This window comes from Haemaphysalis longicornis, unplaced genomic scaffold (assembly GCF_048455015.1).
Source record: "Haemaphysalis longicornis isolate Haplotype H1 unplaced genomic scaffold, Haemaphysalis longicornis Haplotype H1 scaffold_3, whole genome shotgun sequence".
NCBI lineage: Eukaryota > Metazoa > Arthropoda > Arachnida > Ixodida > Ixodidae > Haemaphysalis > Haemaphysalis longicornis.
The window spans coordinates 48,913,788-48,929,896 of record NW_027526335.1 but is presented as its reverse complement, the minus strand read 5'-3'; the positions used below and the strand labels follow the sequence as shown (position 1 = coordinate 48,929,896).

General features: G+C 46.5%; 2 protein-coding genes across 2 annotated transcripts in view; one reads left to right on the top strand and one right to left on the bottom strand.

Moving 5' to 3' along the window:
- Positions 1-16,109, bottom strand: part of LOC144174435 (cytochrome P450 3A17-like) — a 282,872-nt gene that overhangs the window by 44,242 nt on the left and 222,521 nt on the right. The gene's annotated exons all lie outside the window — the stretch shown is intronic.
- On the top strand, positions 6,250-14,269 carry Ktl (BTB/POZ domain-containing protein Ktl). Its single transcript, XM_077703139.1, has one exon. The coding sequence runs from the start codon at positions 6,352-6,354 to the stop codon at positions 7,051-7,053; it is 702 nt and encodes a 233-aa protein (XP_077559265.1). The 5' UTR covers positions 6,250-6,351; the 3' UTR covers positions 7,054-14,269.

Sequence of the window (16,109 nt, the reverse complement as noted above, 5' to 3'; positions counted from 1 at the left end):
CGCATGGAATAGAGCCGAAGCCGTTTTGTGTTTAGACGGGTTCAACGAATTTTTCCCCTCGTCATATAAACCTCTTGCTTTTAAAAAAAGAAATAGCGGAACGCTCAGCAGCACCGTTTCAGTATACGTTTATGTGGTCTGCTGCCGTTTCCTTCAGAAATCTAATCCACGAAATTCGATTTGCGATGACTGGAGGTCGACAAAACACTTCTTCTGATATCTCCTTCGTTTTTGTGTGAAAAACGGCAGCGATGCGGTGGTTGAAAGAACAACCAAGCATGCCCAAAATTACCGAGGTTGTTGCAGCAACGGTAAAGAATGTGTATTAAAAATGTTTAAAGAATGTAAAGAATGTTTAAAGCTCAAAGAATGTTTATTCACTACTGTTATCTACCGAGTATTCTTACTGTTATTAGCCATGTTGATTCATGTATACCCAGCTGTTATACTGTAATTTATCTGTCTAATCATGTATGCCTACCTGCTCTGGTTCCAGAAGAGACTGGAAGTATTTAAAATAAATAATAAATACTTCGATGCGTGAACCTCAAGATCACTGATTATGGCAGATGGCTTCAGATAGTGTAGCTTTCAGAATAATGTAGCACTTCGTAGCAACCAAACATTAGGCTGACTGACCCGAATTCACAGGATTGCGCGACGTATATTCGCATTGTTTCTACTACGTTCTCATGAGAGTGAACACAGGCATACGCGCAGATAGCGCCTAAACTGCGCAGTACTGTACCAGTCGTTTTATTTAGGTTTCAATAGTGGTAGGAAAAAGTATCCGTTGTTGCCGGCGCTGCAAACTATTTTGCCATAATCAAGCTGTCTGGAAACAGCGCTCCTTGAATGTTACTTCCCCCAGTAAGTACACCCATCCACAAACCTTTCGAACTAAATAAAATAGACATAGAACCTAAACTGCGTGAAGTGCCAGTGCAGTCGCTCAACGGGGACCATTTTCGTTTTCTGTACGTTTCAAGTTAATCTCATATTATAGGCACCCATTTGTTGCCCACCAATTCGAGTTACCTGCTCTTTTGGAGCTATTGTGTCAATTATTTACTCTTAAATAGCTTAAAAGAGGGTATTCTCTACCAAGACCTATTTGATTTTTTCCTGATGGAAATTCGATATGCCAATGTGGTTTTTTGTCACTTCTGAACTTTTTTTCCTATTTTGATTGTATAGTTGAAATGGAATCACCCTTTATATTTTTTAGCATCTTATATTGTTTTACTGTTGCTGCCAATGTTTTTTGTAGTTATTACCTCTGTATTAACTCATCGATGGTCTCGGCACAGTCACAGACTTCGGGACCCTTGTCTGTAGTGATTTTACTTATGTACTTTTCTTAGGCACTTCAATAAACTCCTTCTTCTTCTTCTTCTTCTACCTCTTCTACAAAATGTTGTCACGGGACGTGTCGGACAATCCCCGTGGCTCCATGGCCCACCACCAAGGATGGTGACGACGAAGAAGAGCTGTGCGCGCCACGCTGCCAGGCCGGGCTCCGTTTTGGCATTATGTAAATAGTTCTTTAACCATTATGTAAATACATCGCTTCATCGCTACATGGCCCGTGTCATCTGCCGCCACGTAACATTTGGTGGAGCGTGCGGGTTCGTCATCCCCATCCTGGTCGCAGCATCGCACCGCATCGGTATGGACGTTGCCGCCAGGGATATCGAAGCCGCGGCGGGCAGCCCCAGCCCAGCAGAGACCACCACACGACGATGTCCCCCGCCTCGTGTCCCCAGCCCGAAAGACCCAAGTGACGACAAGCCGAGATGAGCCGTGCCCATACAAGCCGAAGATGGATTCCCCCGCCCTTCCGTCCGACGTGGCCTTAGGACCTTTGGCGCTTCGTCGCGGCTGAAGCCATTGCTGTTTCTGGGCCAGGCATCAATCAACACCATCATCGTCATTCGTGGTGGCAAGTGATTCGTCTGCATTTCTCATCGCACACTCATCCGCATTCATTGGCCAACGGGCGTCGGCGACGACCGGGACGGTCGTCTTCGACCGGCGGGGTGATGTCACGGGACGTGTCGGACAATCCCCGTGGCGCCATGGCCCACCACCAAGGATGGTGACGACGAAGAAGAGCTGTGTGCGCCACGCTGCCAGGCCGGGCTCCGTTTTGGCATTATGTAAATAGTTCTTTAACCATTATGTTAATACATCGCTTCATCGCTACATGGTCCGTGTCATCTGCCGCCACGTAACAATATAAACTTCTTGTCTTCTACGTGGCCTCTCTAGCGTATTTCAGTTTTACCTAATCGCCTTTCGTTGAACCCTTGCAGGTGCGTTCACAGGCTTTTACGATTATGACAAGGTAGCCGCGAGCACCAGTTCAGGGCATACCAGCATAAAGCAATGCATTCAATAAAAAATACCAACAGAAGGAAAACATAGCCCAGGCTTTCCGGACTACAAGAATCTAATTCGATGGTGGTGAGTGTAAGACTACTGTTTCTCGTGTCGTCAAACTTACAGAACGAGGGCAACGGTAATTAGTGCCCTCACGAGTAAGGATCTTCCCCAGGCGACAACCAGCCTAATTTGCGTTTTTGTACTAGAAACTATTCTACGGTTGGTGTGTTACAAAGAAACATATATCACTAACACTGCTTGTGTAATGTCTCTCAGCTAACCCGCAACTACCGCAGTTATTCGTCTGCAAGCCACCTTCCAAGTGCGGTCCAACTTCGTTAACCGCCGGCGTCCACTCACCAGTATCCTGAGCACGGTTCCTAGCATGTCGACGACTGGCTCCGATGGCCAAGACGCGGGGAAGCTTTACCCTCGCCAGGGGACCCAGTTTTGCGCTTTTATCAGCGACCGATTTCTCTGCGCTACGTGGCCACCCCTCTCCCACCAAGCCCTCCCTGCGATTTCCCCACCGGAAATTCGCTCCGTCTTTCCTCCTCCACCGCGAACGCCCTGTGAATAATAAACAAGCGGGAGCAGGAGAAAGACAAAGCTTCGGCTTTTTTTTTTTTCGTTTCCGGGTGCTTCAGCTTCTTGCGACAGAACACAAAAGTAAAGCGGATTTCTCCTGTCCGCCCTAGCATACAAGCACTGGACGCAAGGTCACACACCCTTCATCCCTTGCTGGCCGCTATAAGACTTAAACATCAAACACCACTAAGCTGACGAGGTCGACAAGCTTCGCCACCACCCGCCGCGCGATTGCGGAATTCAGTCCTTTTCTTTAAGAAGAAATGTCAGCCGCAGAATCGGAAAGTAACCAAGGCGGCCAGAGGGAAAAGGGCGAAGCCAAGCAGCCGTATTTCCAAAGATGTGTTCGCCTAGGGTGACGACAGTTCGAGCCTGTTGCGGATTTTCGCTTCGAAGAGGGGACATTCTGCCCGTACACGCAGCGGCCCTTCCGTTCCGGTTACGTCACCAGCCGTGCCACCGCCGCCGAGGGTTTCGTAAGTGAAAGTGCAATCCCAGAAACAGCGGCGGTTGACCGGGAAGCCGCCGGCAGGAAACGCTTTATAAACGCCGACGGTCATTTCAGTGCTCACCCAAACCTCCTTTTCGTTTATTCTTTTTTTGTCTTTCTTCCGCGTGGCCCTTCAGGCTCTTTGTATTGTTACTGTTGACTCTTGACATTTTTGCCCAGGTGGAAATGCGCATGGTGCGTTTTTGACGTGGTCAAGGTTGCTGCTTCCCTCTGGGCGGGGAAGGACTTTTTTTTTTGTGTGGAAAGCCACCGTAATAACGGCACTGTTTTTCAAGGGCTTCTGAGAATAAAGGTGACACTAAAATATCCAAGGTGTCTGTTGAATACTGCCTGCTGTAGACACGTGATTATGCATTCGGAACGTTTAAACTAACCAATATTAAAACTAGGGTCCAGTTGACGGGAGTTTTCAGGAGGAATAGTTGCTTGCACCTTTAAAGTGGTGGTGCCATTTCGATCTAGTTTTGTACGCAGTGCGACGTTCCCTTTTATTGATGCCTGTGCCGCTCGTGACGACAGCGATGTCATTACGACGCGGTCACCTTGGGAAGCAAAATTTTGCGGTATTCGTACATTTACAAGTCGCAATTACAAATTCATTTTACTGACACCTAGTTGCACCTCCGGACCCTGGGGCCAATTCCAATTTTTTTTTGTTAGCACACGCCAGGCTGTAGTCCGGAGACGACGTACTGTGCACAGCGTGCAGTGTCCAGTAAGGGGTTACGGAATATTGTGAGCTACCTGGTGTTCTTTAACGTGAGCCAGATGACCGTTTTCGTTTTATCTGCTTAAGAAACAACCCTACTCTGTCGGAAATTGAACCCACGGTCAACCTGCGACCCACATGTGCACACATCTTCGCCTGTATTCCCCCAAGGTGCGTTACAGTAAAAATGGTGTTCTTGTAAGAAATCAGAATTGTATATATACGACGTTGAGAAAGCCTGCTGACGCTTGTGATCTCAAGGCCTATTTCATACCTGAAAACGTTTCACAATGATATAATGAATTAGTACGTAATCAGTTTGTTTTTTTGTTTTAGCAGTATCGTCCAACCGGCAAAATATTGTGTTGAATGTACACACCATATCGTGTCCTAATGAGACATACACTGTTACAGTCAAAAACCATAAATAACGGCTTGCAAGCACTTCAAGTCTCGAGGCTGCAAGTGACAAAATTAAAAAGAGCGCAATGCTGAGAGCTTTGCCAGGCATAATGAAACTTGTGGCCCTGCTCGCGCGTTCAATCTTGAAGAATGAAAGTAGTGCAAACAAGGCAAACGCACGACGAGAGACACAACAAGAGCAGGGGCCTATGGGCGCTATTTTTGTTGTTCGGTAGGGCTTCCCTTTTTAAAAAATGTTTGGATGCATGGCCCTCTGGGAATTTTTGTTACTTTTTTTTTTTGGGGGGGGGGGACCTACAGGATTCGCTCAAGGGTTGCACGCAGTAACAAAATCTGCCTTAATGTATTGTAGAGTTCTCATTTAGTAACTAAAGTTGCTTCATCGTTCCTTTTGGTCGTAAGAAAACATATACCAAAGCTGTGATGCGGTTCGCATCCAAAAGTTCAGTCAGATGCAAGTGATTGCGAAGGCTGCAGCACACTTACGTTGCTCGATTTAACTGTGGTGAACGCAACTCCTAAGTCACAGTTGCCTCCGCAGCGAGACAAACAGGTGCTATGCAAGGAACTACTTTCAAAACGATGGTACTGTGAACTTTTGAGAAGTAGAAGTCAAGTTTGTTTTGCCCAGAGGGAGTCCAAGCCATACTTCGAATGCCAGGAATTTCCGTACCCTAGCTGAGACATTCCAGGGAAGGTTGTTCGGCCCGGTCGATTTTTAGCCCCCGTTCTTGTGGCTAAACAACGCCTGCCTCGTCCCAGCACCAGAAGAAAAAGTAGAAAGCGACGGTTCTGGGAAGAAAGCCAGTCGCTCCTCCATCACACAGAATATTCCCCGAAACATTTTTATGTTTGAAATATTACGAGTGCTAGATGGCATTACAGCAAGAAATCAAGGAGTATGGTCGGTAGGGGTAGAATTAACAATGCTGCAGACCAGTTTAACAAGCATTAATGCGAGAGAGTGCCAAACTAGATTAAAGCAAACTCATTGCTACCAGTAGTTTGTTTTCATTCGGACGCACCAAGAAATGAACGCGTTTCTTAACCTGCTTTATTATAAAACCGCCAAATGGAGCAACGCAACCCCTACTGATCCTGTTAACTATTCCCTTTTCCCGACCTCTACACTCGCGCACAGCTTCTGCCCTGGAGCAACAGCCCCTTTATGCCTTTCGACGTACTTTTGTGGAGAGCACGGCTCGTGCGCATCGCATACGAAGACGGCAATTCGAGCTGCTTGATGGCAACATGATGACTGCGGGATTGATCAGGCGTACCATTTTTGCGCGCCTAATTGGGCCGGGCTGCAACAACTTGCCGGGCGAAAGAGGGAACAGAAGAGGCGTCTTTGTCGGAGCGGGGTCGTAATAACAGCGTCAGCGTGACGCGCAGGTAACGCAGGAGCAGCGCGGCCTGCGTCGGAAGGGTAGGCACCGAGGGAGCGTAAGGAAGCAGCCTGCCTGCCAGCTTTACGGGAACGAAAGGGGAAGGTGAAGAGGGAGGGCGCGGGCACAGAGCTGGCACCGCCGGGTTCCAGCAGACGAGCCTTCGGCCGAGCCATTATCGATCCCTTGAGGAGGGCTGCGCGCGCAGCCAGCCACCCCGGGGTCTCCTCTCGAAAGGAGCCGACCGTCGGTGGGGGAGTCTGTGCCTTTTCGCGCGCCGTTCCAGCACCGCCGAGCCGAACCCGCGGAGAGGCGAGCCAAGCGGGCGAAAGACAACAGCTGGCACAATGTCTTCCGTCGTCGTCGATCTCAACGTGGGCGGCACGACGTACAGCGCGTCGCGAGACACGCTCTCGCGCTGTGCCGTGCTAAGCGAACTTGTGGACGGAGGCCCGCGTGACTCGCAGGGCCGCGTATTCGTGGACAGGGACGGCCCGCTCTTCCGTTTCGTGCTCGACTTTCTGCGCTCAGGCCGCCTCCTGCTTCCGGAAGAGTTCCGCGAACTAGCCAGGCTCAAGGACGAGGCGAAACACTTCGGGCTCGACGCCCTCGTCACGTGCCTGTCGGCGACGTCGGATCCTCCGGCCACCGTGGGGCCATACCCAGGCCAGCCAGGCTATATCACGCTCGGCTACCGTGGCACGTTCGCCTTCGGCCGAGACGGCCTGGCCGACGTCAAGTTCCGCAAGCTGACGCGCATCCTCATCTGCGGCAAGGTGACCATGTGTCGCGAAGTGTTCGGCGACACGCTGAACGAGTCGCGCGACCCAGACCGCGGTCAAGATGACCGGTACACGTCTCGTTTCTTCCTCAAGCACAACTCGCTGGAACAGGCTTTCGACTGCCTGCAAGAGTCCCGGTTCCGCTGCGTTTGCGCCTGCGCCTCGGGCACCTCGTGCGGAGGCGGCAACGAGCCGCTCAAGCCCGGGGTCGACTCCGAGGAGAACCGCTGGAACCACTACAACGAGTTTGTGTTTGTGCGACCTTAGAGAAGAGAGGGCAGCTCCATGCAAGGCTTCCTGCGCGGCGTCACACCGCATCTGGTCCCTCCCGGGTTGGCGGGGGACGGCGAATCTCGACCGTCTCTGGAAGACGACAGCGCCTGTTGCGCGTCCTCGCCGACGTGATGAATGCGTGCGTTGTTATTCGTCATCGTTGCGAGCCGAAATAGTAGCTCTAAAGCGGCGTTTATGTTCGTTTGGGGACATTAACTGGCTGGGTCGTGGGAGGGGAGGATTAGTCCAGCGCTTGCTGTCAGTAAGGTCACTAAAAGTGTATTCATATCTGTGCGATAAAATTTTCGCCGTAAAAAATCCAGTTATTTTGTAACACTGGCGTACGCAGGATTTATTTTGTGCGTAGGAGAGAGAGGAGGGGCTGATGAAGAGCACGAGGAAATAAAATAACGTAAAGCACGCTTGGAGAAAAAAAGGAGGAGGAGAAAAGCGAAAGGAAAGGCCGAGAGGTTATCCAGGCTTAGAGCCCGGTTTGCTACTCGGCACTGGGGAAGGGGTGTTCAGGGGATAAAAGATGGCGGGCGAAAAAGGGGGGATAGGAGCGGGGTCGCGCACACACTTTAGTCCCTTCGTGGGCACTAGAGTCCCTCAGCTAATGCAAAAATGAAAAGCGTGAAGATTAACACAAAAAGTTATTTAATTACAGACAGATTCAGTGGACTCACCCATCACTCCCTATTTCCTTGCCCCTTGCCTAAAATATTGCGAATGAACCACCGGTCGTTCACTTTCCAACCTCCCCTCACACTCCCTTCCGTTCCTGCATACGCCAGTGTCCTTGCCCATTGGCGTTCTTGCTTGGGTAGACAAAAACACGTAGCGTATGATTAAAATTTGCCACCGGTCATTTTATTTTTGAACTGATTTAATGATGTGAAAGCGTATTGCTATGAAACATTGGCTCTAAACAACCCCATTTAGCTCTTGCCAAATGTAAAATACTGTCAATATAGCATTCCTTCCATCGTTTGCGAGACGTTAGATTGATGCCGTGAATGGTACGCATGAAAAAAAAAGAACAGACATAAATTTAGTGCACCAATTTTTCAGCACTAATGTTTCGAATATCGCTTTCAAATATTGTTATCAACAGGTTTACCCACCATCTTGGAAAGCATAGTTATATATAGCTGTTGTCTCTAATGCCAGCTTAATTATCCTCAAGAATTACTGTTCTAGAGGGCGAAGTTTATTGTTCGCTAGATTAAACAGAGGAGAAAGAGATACGTACTCGCTATACTACCACCCCCAACTTTTACAGTTGTGTTTGTACGTGCGTGAAAAAGCAAAAATTACGCATGCGGAAGAAGATTATTTATAAACACTGATGCGGTTGACAGCTTGCTGCGCTGTATAATTATCAGCCGAGGCATTTGAAAAGAGGTTTATTTTAATATGCTGACGGTTGCGACAGGTTACGCGAAGTTGCAGGATTGCAGTGCAAAATGTGCAACCAAAAATGTTCGAGTTGGGAAATTTCTACGGTTCGCTAATTATACCAAGCTTCTGTTGCATTGTAACTTTAACATTACGTCGGCTTCATAACGGAAGTCCACCTTTCGCCGTTACCCCTCCCTTAATTTCTCGTTTAGTGTATGTTCTTGGTCTACAGGATGCATTGTCTGGTTGAATTGCCGAATATTTCACTTTTTTTACTTGAGCTGGAGGGATTCAAAGGGATTCAAGGATTCAGAAGTCCAAAGGGATTCTGGGGAACGAAACGTGTGCTTGTATATGAGTGAGAAAGTAGCTCCTTTTTCAGCGCTGTTCTTACGCGACCCCCCTTTTCTTTTTGAATTTGTTTTTAATCCTGTATATAAGCCATGCATGAAACAAGCAAATGAGCATTTCATAAATCACTTTTTTTCGAAAATGCGGTGTAAATAATTTGTGCGCGAGCTAACAGCTTGTTTTAAATACATGGTAGCGTATTCAGTGCACTCAGCCTTTTGCATTCGTCACCTTCAAAGGGGCAAGGCTCCTTTCAGTTGAAAACGCGGCGAGTGAGCTGAAATATAAATTGTTCAAGCAATGTTCAGCGTCTCAGTAAAATAGTCAATAAAATTATAATTTCTGATGGCTAATAAAATAGGCAAAGGTTCTTTGAAGAGAAGAAAGGGCAACCTTTTCTGCTCGCTAAATATTGTTTACATATAGCTTCTCTGTCACTTCTTAAAACAAGTTACTCTTAAACTGGAACCGGTTATTTATCCTCGTTGATTGCAGACACGTAACGCGCATGGAACTAATCGTGTTTGAAGTGAAAATATATTGCTAAGACATTTAGGTCCCCATTCATGGATATTAGGTTGCATGTATACAACCTGAGTATGACGCCATGCTCGTTTTCAGCTCACTGTGGACAATGTTTATGCGGGTAAAGATCAGACAGTCTTTTGCACATGGGATGTTCCCTGCATGCCAAGGAACCCATGGTAGTATAGAAATAAAACGGGGATGCAAGATTGCAAGCTGTGTCCCTGGAGGAGTCCAATCGGTAGACTACTGAGCCGGTTGGCATAGTTCCGTACATGTTCTTTGGATATTATAGACGTTAACCGCTATATTATATCAACTGTCCCCTCTATTTAAACTGCGAAGCTAGGTGCTCGAAAAAGGTGATTGATTGATTGATTTTGAGGTTTAGTGCCGACGCTACACAGGCGACGAAGCGCGCCGTAGTGGAGGGCTCCCGATTAATTTTGACCATCTGGAGCCCTTTAACGTCTGGCGAAATCTCGAGCGTACAGGCGTTTTGGCTTTTCACCTACATCAGAAAAGCGGCCGCCCCGTTCCGGAACTGAACTTGCCTGTTTGGGCTCTGCAGTCCAACGCCTTAGGCACTGAGCCACCGCGGCGGGTGGTGTTCGGAAACCATCCTCTTCAAGAAAAGAAGGACAGAGCCAGTAGTGCACACAGCGGTAGTGAGGGCATGCGTCTAGCTGATATGCAGTCAAAAGCACAGATTTTTCTGCGAAGCGCGCGGGCTAACTGCCGTGTCCAGAACACCTACGCACTTCTCGGAAACCTTTGGAAGTTATTGTGGGAGATTGTAATGATACTTCGACCACGTACAAAGCGACTTGGTAAGGTCTTAGGGGGCAAGCTCGAGTGCGGAGCTAGACGTCAAAAACGGTCAGGGTTGCAATTAGGAAAAAATAAAAATACAGCCCCATCCCGAATACACTGCATTTTTCCGAACTGATCTGTAACGTCTGTCCTATACGTACACTATGGACGATGGGAAAGAATTTTTTATGGCTTCATGCTCCACCATGTTTCATAGCTGTGAAAGCAGCACGGTTAAACAACTGTTTTTAACAGCGGAATATTCTGGAATGGCAGTAGTAAGACGAAATTACTGCGTCGTTGCAAAAACAAAACTTTCCCGTTTTTCAAATACTTACGAAATTTGAGCGTGGTGTAGAGAAGAAAACAACGCATAAAGACGAAATAAGTGTTACGAATATTTTCGGCACCCTCACTCAAGTACGCGCGCCTACCAATACTGCTCTGAAGGGCGAAAGACAATCCGTTCGACCTCTGTCCCACAAAAGCGGTACACCCGAGCCGCCGCCTGTCATCTGATAGTGACCGAGCACGCCGCCTCGTTGTGCCGCATTATGTACGCACTCACACCGCTCATCAGTCCCTTCGGGAAGATCGGAGTCGGAAAAGAGCACGAAAACGCGCTCACTTCGAGTGGACGACCAAAGCGCCGTCTATACGGAGCTTTCCGCCTGGACAAAAGCAAGATATCGCTTCCAGAAATGACGCCCGCGTGGTCCACTCCATCATTTGGCTCCTTGATTGCGGACCACTTCTAGGGGGGAAAGCGGCTCCGTCGTTTACTTATCCTCTTTGCCACCTCTTACGGCTCGCTCGATTTACTGGCCTTCAGCTCCTCTCTTATTTCACCGAGCGCTCAGTCTTTATTGCTCTTTGTCGCTGCCTCGCTCTGGTTTATGCGGATGCATCTCCTTCGTCGCGCGAGAGCGGCCGTTTTTCGGATGCAGACGCCTGCGAATGCACTCGATGCGAGCGTAATGGGCGCCTAACAGTTGTTCGTGTAGCATCAAATTGCCATTCAGCATTGGGCCGTCAGGCTGGCGTTGAACGGTCGTCCACAACAGTACTTTGGGCTCGCTGACAGCGTTACTGAGTGAGAAGATAAATTCTCTGTTGTGATATTTCGTAAGACGAGAAAGAAAAGTGCAAAGGCTGACAGCAGTGTGTGTAGGTAATGTCAGTTTCTTACATCTTCGCAAAATTTAATTCACAAAAAGACTTAGTAGGCTGTTCGCTGGGTGTTGCCATAGGTAAATACCGTTCTGCGGTATCTCTTGTTGAACAACTTCACAAAGGAGGGAAGGAAAGCTGGAATTCGCAAGCCTGCTTTAGCAGAGAGAAGAGTGATACGGAAGTTGTGGTTGAGACGAGATTGAGTAAATAAAACCAAGCTCGGCCTGAGATAGATACGTAATTTGCTAAACTGTATGACAGGTATGTATGGGAAAGAGTACGTCCCTTGAAGAGGGACGCCCCTTGAAGTTTGGAGCCATCGGACAAAACCGTATTCCAGAAACCTGAGAGCACTAGTGGAATCTTGGGCCACTCATTACATACAATCTGCACAAATCAAGAAAGACAACACTCAGGATGAAAACCAGCAACGCTACAAACGCCCAAATTGGCTGGTCAAAGGTGCTTTCACCGGTGTGCACAAAATGATTCTATCATTCCATAAAATAGGCCGCAATGCAGCAGCATGAAGCACAAAAAACTGTGTGGGGGACTTTTAACTACACTTAGGGTTGCCTTGATTTCAGATCGTTGATATGAGTGTTGCTTGTGATGTTTTTTTCACTCTAACAGAAAACCGGGGTTTAAAATACTTCGTCTCTTTCTTGATTACAAAGTACAGTTCCCATGTGAAGCAATGTGTGGCGCGAGGTATTGACGAAGTTGCTTTGCAGATGCGTCGTTCTTTGTTTTTGGGCTTCGTGCTTAACTATCATGCCCTACGTTTAATGCTTTTTAATTAGCAGGAGGTTTGTGTTGTTTCCTGAAGATGAATTTTATTGTTTTTATCCAATCCCGGCTCTGGTTACACTGTACTTCAGCAATGGCAATGCAGTCGCACTTTCTCGGTCTTGGTTGTTGTTGCGCGCTAGCTTGAATGCGTCCATCCGCAACATAGTAGGAAATAATATCTCCTTACCAATCAAATTCGCGCAAATCAATTTCGACGGGATGCTAAAGAGCAAAAAGAAAAATGAAGCTAGCAGCCTCCACACCTTATGCGCCAAAAAAGGGTGGCAAAAATGTCGAGCATACCTCAAGGACTAGGGGAAATCTGGATGTACAAAAGCAAAAGATCAGCGCGAACATCTCGACACGGGGAGGCGATTGGACGTCGAGATCGATGGGGTGATGCAGACATGTTTGAGAAGAAAAAGGAAAATAAAGTAAAAAAAGAAAGAGGAGGATGGGATGTCGCGTTGATCAGACGTCTTTCTGGGACCTGTCACGGCAGATGCTTGTTCTGTCGTCGTTTCGGCGTTGCGTTCGTTTGTTTAACCCTTGGCATCGGGAAATGCAGCAAAATCTTCACACGAGATCATTGTTCCGCATAAACGCGCTGGAGAAAGCTGTTCATATGAAGGCTTGCTTTTCACGCTATATTTACATTGTGAGGCCCTCCATATGGGGTGCCTCGTTGACGCCTGCCGGAGCTCTTCTGGTGGGGTGACTGAGAGCAAAAAACAAGGTCGATGTCACATTCTTGTTTATTATATTTAATACACGTTTGAAGGCCACCTTGTAACTTGTTCTGTGATGCAAGCAGACATATCTATTTTAGGTGTGTCGACAAAGTGTTTCATTTTGTCCTGGAGCTTTTCAATGGAAAATTTGCCCGAACGCGAGCACTGATAAAAAATTAAAACGTTTGTTTCTGTTTAAAAAAACCCTTCAGCTGCACGAGAACGGTGAAGAATTGTCAGCGGTAAGAACGTGACGTGAGTGTTTAAAAATGTTATTTCCCACCAAAAACACGTCAAGTGATCAACAAGAACTCGATGTCTCTTTGGGTTGTTTGATGAACATTTTTTTATTCTCTATTCATATCAGCCGAGCGATTAAAGAAACGAGTCTCAAGGTATAATTTATTTCTATTTTATCCTGAAATATGACCACACTCTCTCCACAAAACCGTCGAAATTGAAAGAAAATGATGTGCTGTTCCAGAGGGTACCTACTTCGACCCTTTGCAGAAACAAATCTTCCTGAAGTGGGGAAATCCAATGGCCGCAGTTTTGTAATGTGCCAGCTCAGGTTTATGTGCATGAGAGAGATGTTCTGAGCATTTTATAGGAAAGGCTGTGTTAGTACGCCATGCGTCAAAGAATTGCACACTAATCACTGCACATGACGATGCAAATCCGCAGGCAAGAGCGCATACCATGGCGCAGTGCATATCAAACTAAGCAAGCGACGCCTGCAGCTCGTGTTTCGACGAAAACTTCACAAACCAGTTATTGTGGTCAAAAACAGTGCGTACCTTAGAAAATCAGTCAGTGTATCTACTACTATTTTTCTAAATCGCTGGGCACTCACAAACTTGTCATGGCAAGTGCATAATATAGACATGTGTTAAGTAAGAACTCGCTTCGATGAAAACAAGGTCATTCGTAGCTCAAAGCAAAGGCCAGCGCGAGTACGAGAACTTGTGCTTTTTGTAATGGTGCTCTGTCGTTAAAGAAATGGTTGCATGCTGTTAGGCTAGTATATGAAGCTATATACGTCATCAATATGGCCCCTCCCTGGTATAACAAGACAAAAACATTTCATCCCCGAGGTATCTTCTTTAAAGCAAGTGCTTTTTCCTTGTAGTCGCGAAGAACGTTTTTCGCCCTTTCCGTTGTCAAGTGCAGTGGATGTTTCCTGTACCTGTGGCCATAGCATATCGTACGTGTTTACAGGATCCTGTCGACATATCTCTAAGTGCTTAGATATCCCGATGTAAATATGAAACTGTAACGGAGGCTGATGTATAATATGAGGTGTAACGGAGATGGATACGTAACCGGTGAATGGACTGTTGTTACCTGGATAAACATGGTGTACTGATACTCATGTCCGATTGCGAACGGATACAAAGTGCTGAATAAACCTGTAGAATATATTACCTAGCTGCCCATGTCCTTGAATGAACTTTTATTCAGCATGTTTTTGTTCCTCACTTTGTTCAACTGCAAAAGTGACAAGCATAACAAATTATCAAATGCCTGTACCAAAGAAGTCCCATAGCGCACGAGGTATCGAGCATAACGGGACGAATAACAATTTGACATGACTTTTTACAAATTATCGAGCAGAGTTTTTTTACGCATGTTGACCTATTTACAGAAAAACTTGCAGATGCCTTCTTTTATTCATGCTAACATTGTGATCATCTTCTTCAACGGGAACAGCGCCGTCTTCATCGTCATCACTCCTTATCAGTCTGATTAGCCGAAGGGTATGGTGGGCACGGATGAAATGGTTTTGAACGAAGGTGTGCAATCTTCCATTAAGCAGAAAAGCCGCCGCCCAGCGTCGGTATCTGTTCCAACAAAACGGCTGTGAAAATGGTGATGGCAATAAAAATAACGTAATTCTGTTGGTCTTAAACTAGGAACATTCGGAACCAAATTAGGTCGATCTCGAAGCCTTTTAAATAGTAGTCGAGAACGAATCCCCAAACAACACTAATGCCTTTTTTCTCGATTGGCCGACACCACTAGGTCTCCTTGTTTCCAGCTGACTACACATGTATCTATTGTGGCCTTCGATTTGGAAAACATCGAAATCCGGTACGCGCAACGCAACGTGTGGTAAGTATGAGTTGCTTAGCATGTCGATACTCTCGATATTGGGGTAACCATACGTTATGGGTGGTTATCAGCACAGCAAAATGCCCACTCTGTGGCATTGTCCAACAACAATAACAGCCAAAAGAAGCTCATGACCCATTCACCGATTCTCTGTTGACTCTGGTGTCATGTTGCCCACTCGAAAGACTGATCTTGTGCGTACAATTGGACATTAACACTTTTGTTTGCACAACTGATACGAATGGCTTAAGTCTCCTCGGATTATTTTTTTAGTTATCTGCGCCAACTTTCTTTTCCCTTCGAGTTACTTTCACGCTGATTTCTTTTGTAGATAGTTGAATATAAAAAATACATAAGACACGAAGTACATAATTGCAAATGTTTACTTATTTACATTTTTTATTGTACGGTAGAAAAGTGACATAAAAAAATTGAAAATAACATTTCATTTATGTTATTGGTTCGGCTCCAGTGGCAGCCAATCACATGATAGCATGCCTGTGAGCATTATGGATATGGGCTCAAAAATTGCCCAAACGCGTTGAGTAGTGTTAAGCCTACCATATCTGCTGTATCGCAATCGTTATACATAGAGGCCTTTACAAATTCACGTGTTAACGCTGCAGTTAATGTAAGAAATATACTCTTATCCGTGCAGATAAAGGTAGGGTTGGGTACAAGATACGGCTTTGTGACAAAAAAAAACTTTCTTGAACTGTAAAGTGCCACTCCGTGCTTCAAATATTTCTTAGTCAAAATTAGGCGTAAACGATCACAAAACTAAGACTTCATACAACTATAGCGCGCAAAGAAGCCTTCATTCACCAAATTAACTAGAACAAGAACACCAAGGAAGCCGCTTATCAATTACGCATACAGAGGAGCCGTTATCAAGCTGAAGAATTTCTTAAATTTTACAAATAACCGCAACACGAGAGGAGCCAGTAAAAAAGATTTTTAGGAGAAAAAAGGGTCCATACAACCGAGACAGTAGAGTAGCGGCATAACCCACACGTTAATAACACCTGAGGGGCCAATTATTGAATGAGCCAACCCAAAATCCGCACACATTACAAAGTCGTGTTGGAGAAAGTGCACAAAAGAGTCATCATCACGACCCATCGTCGTACCGATCAGCAGACGTCTGTGCTT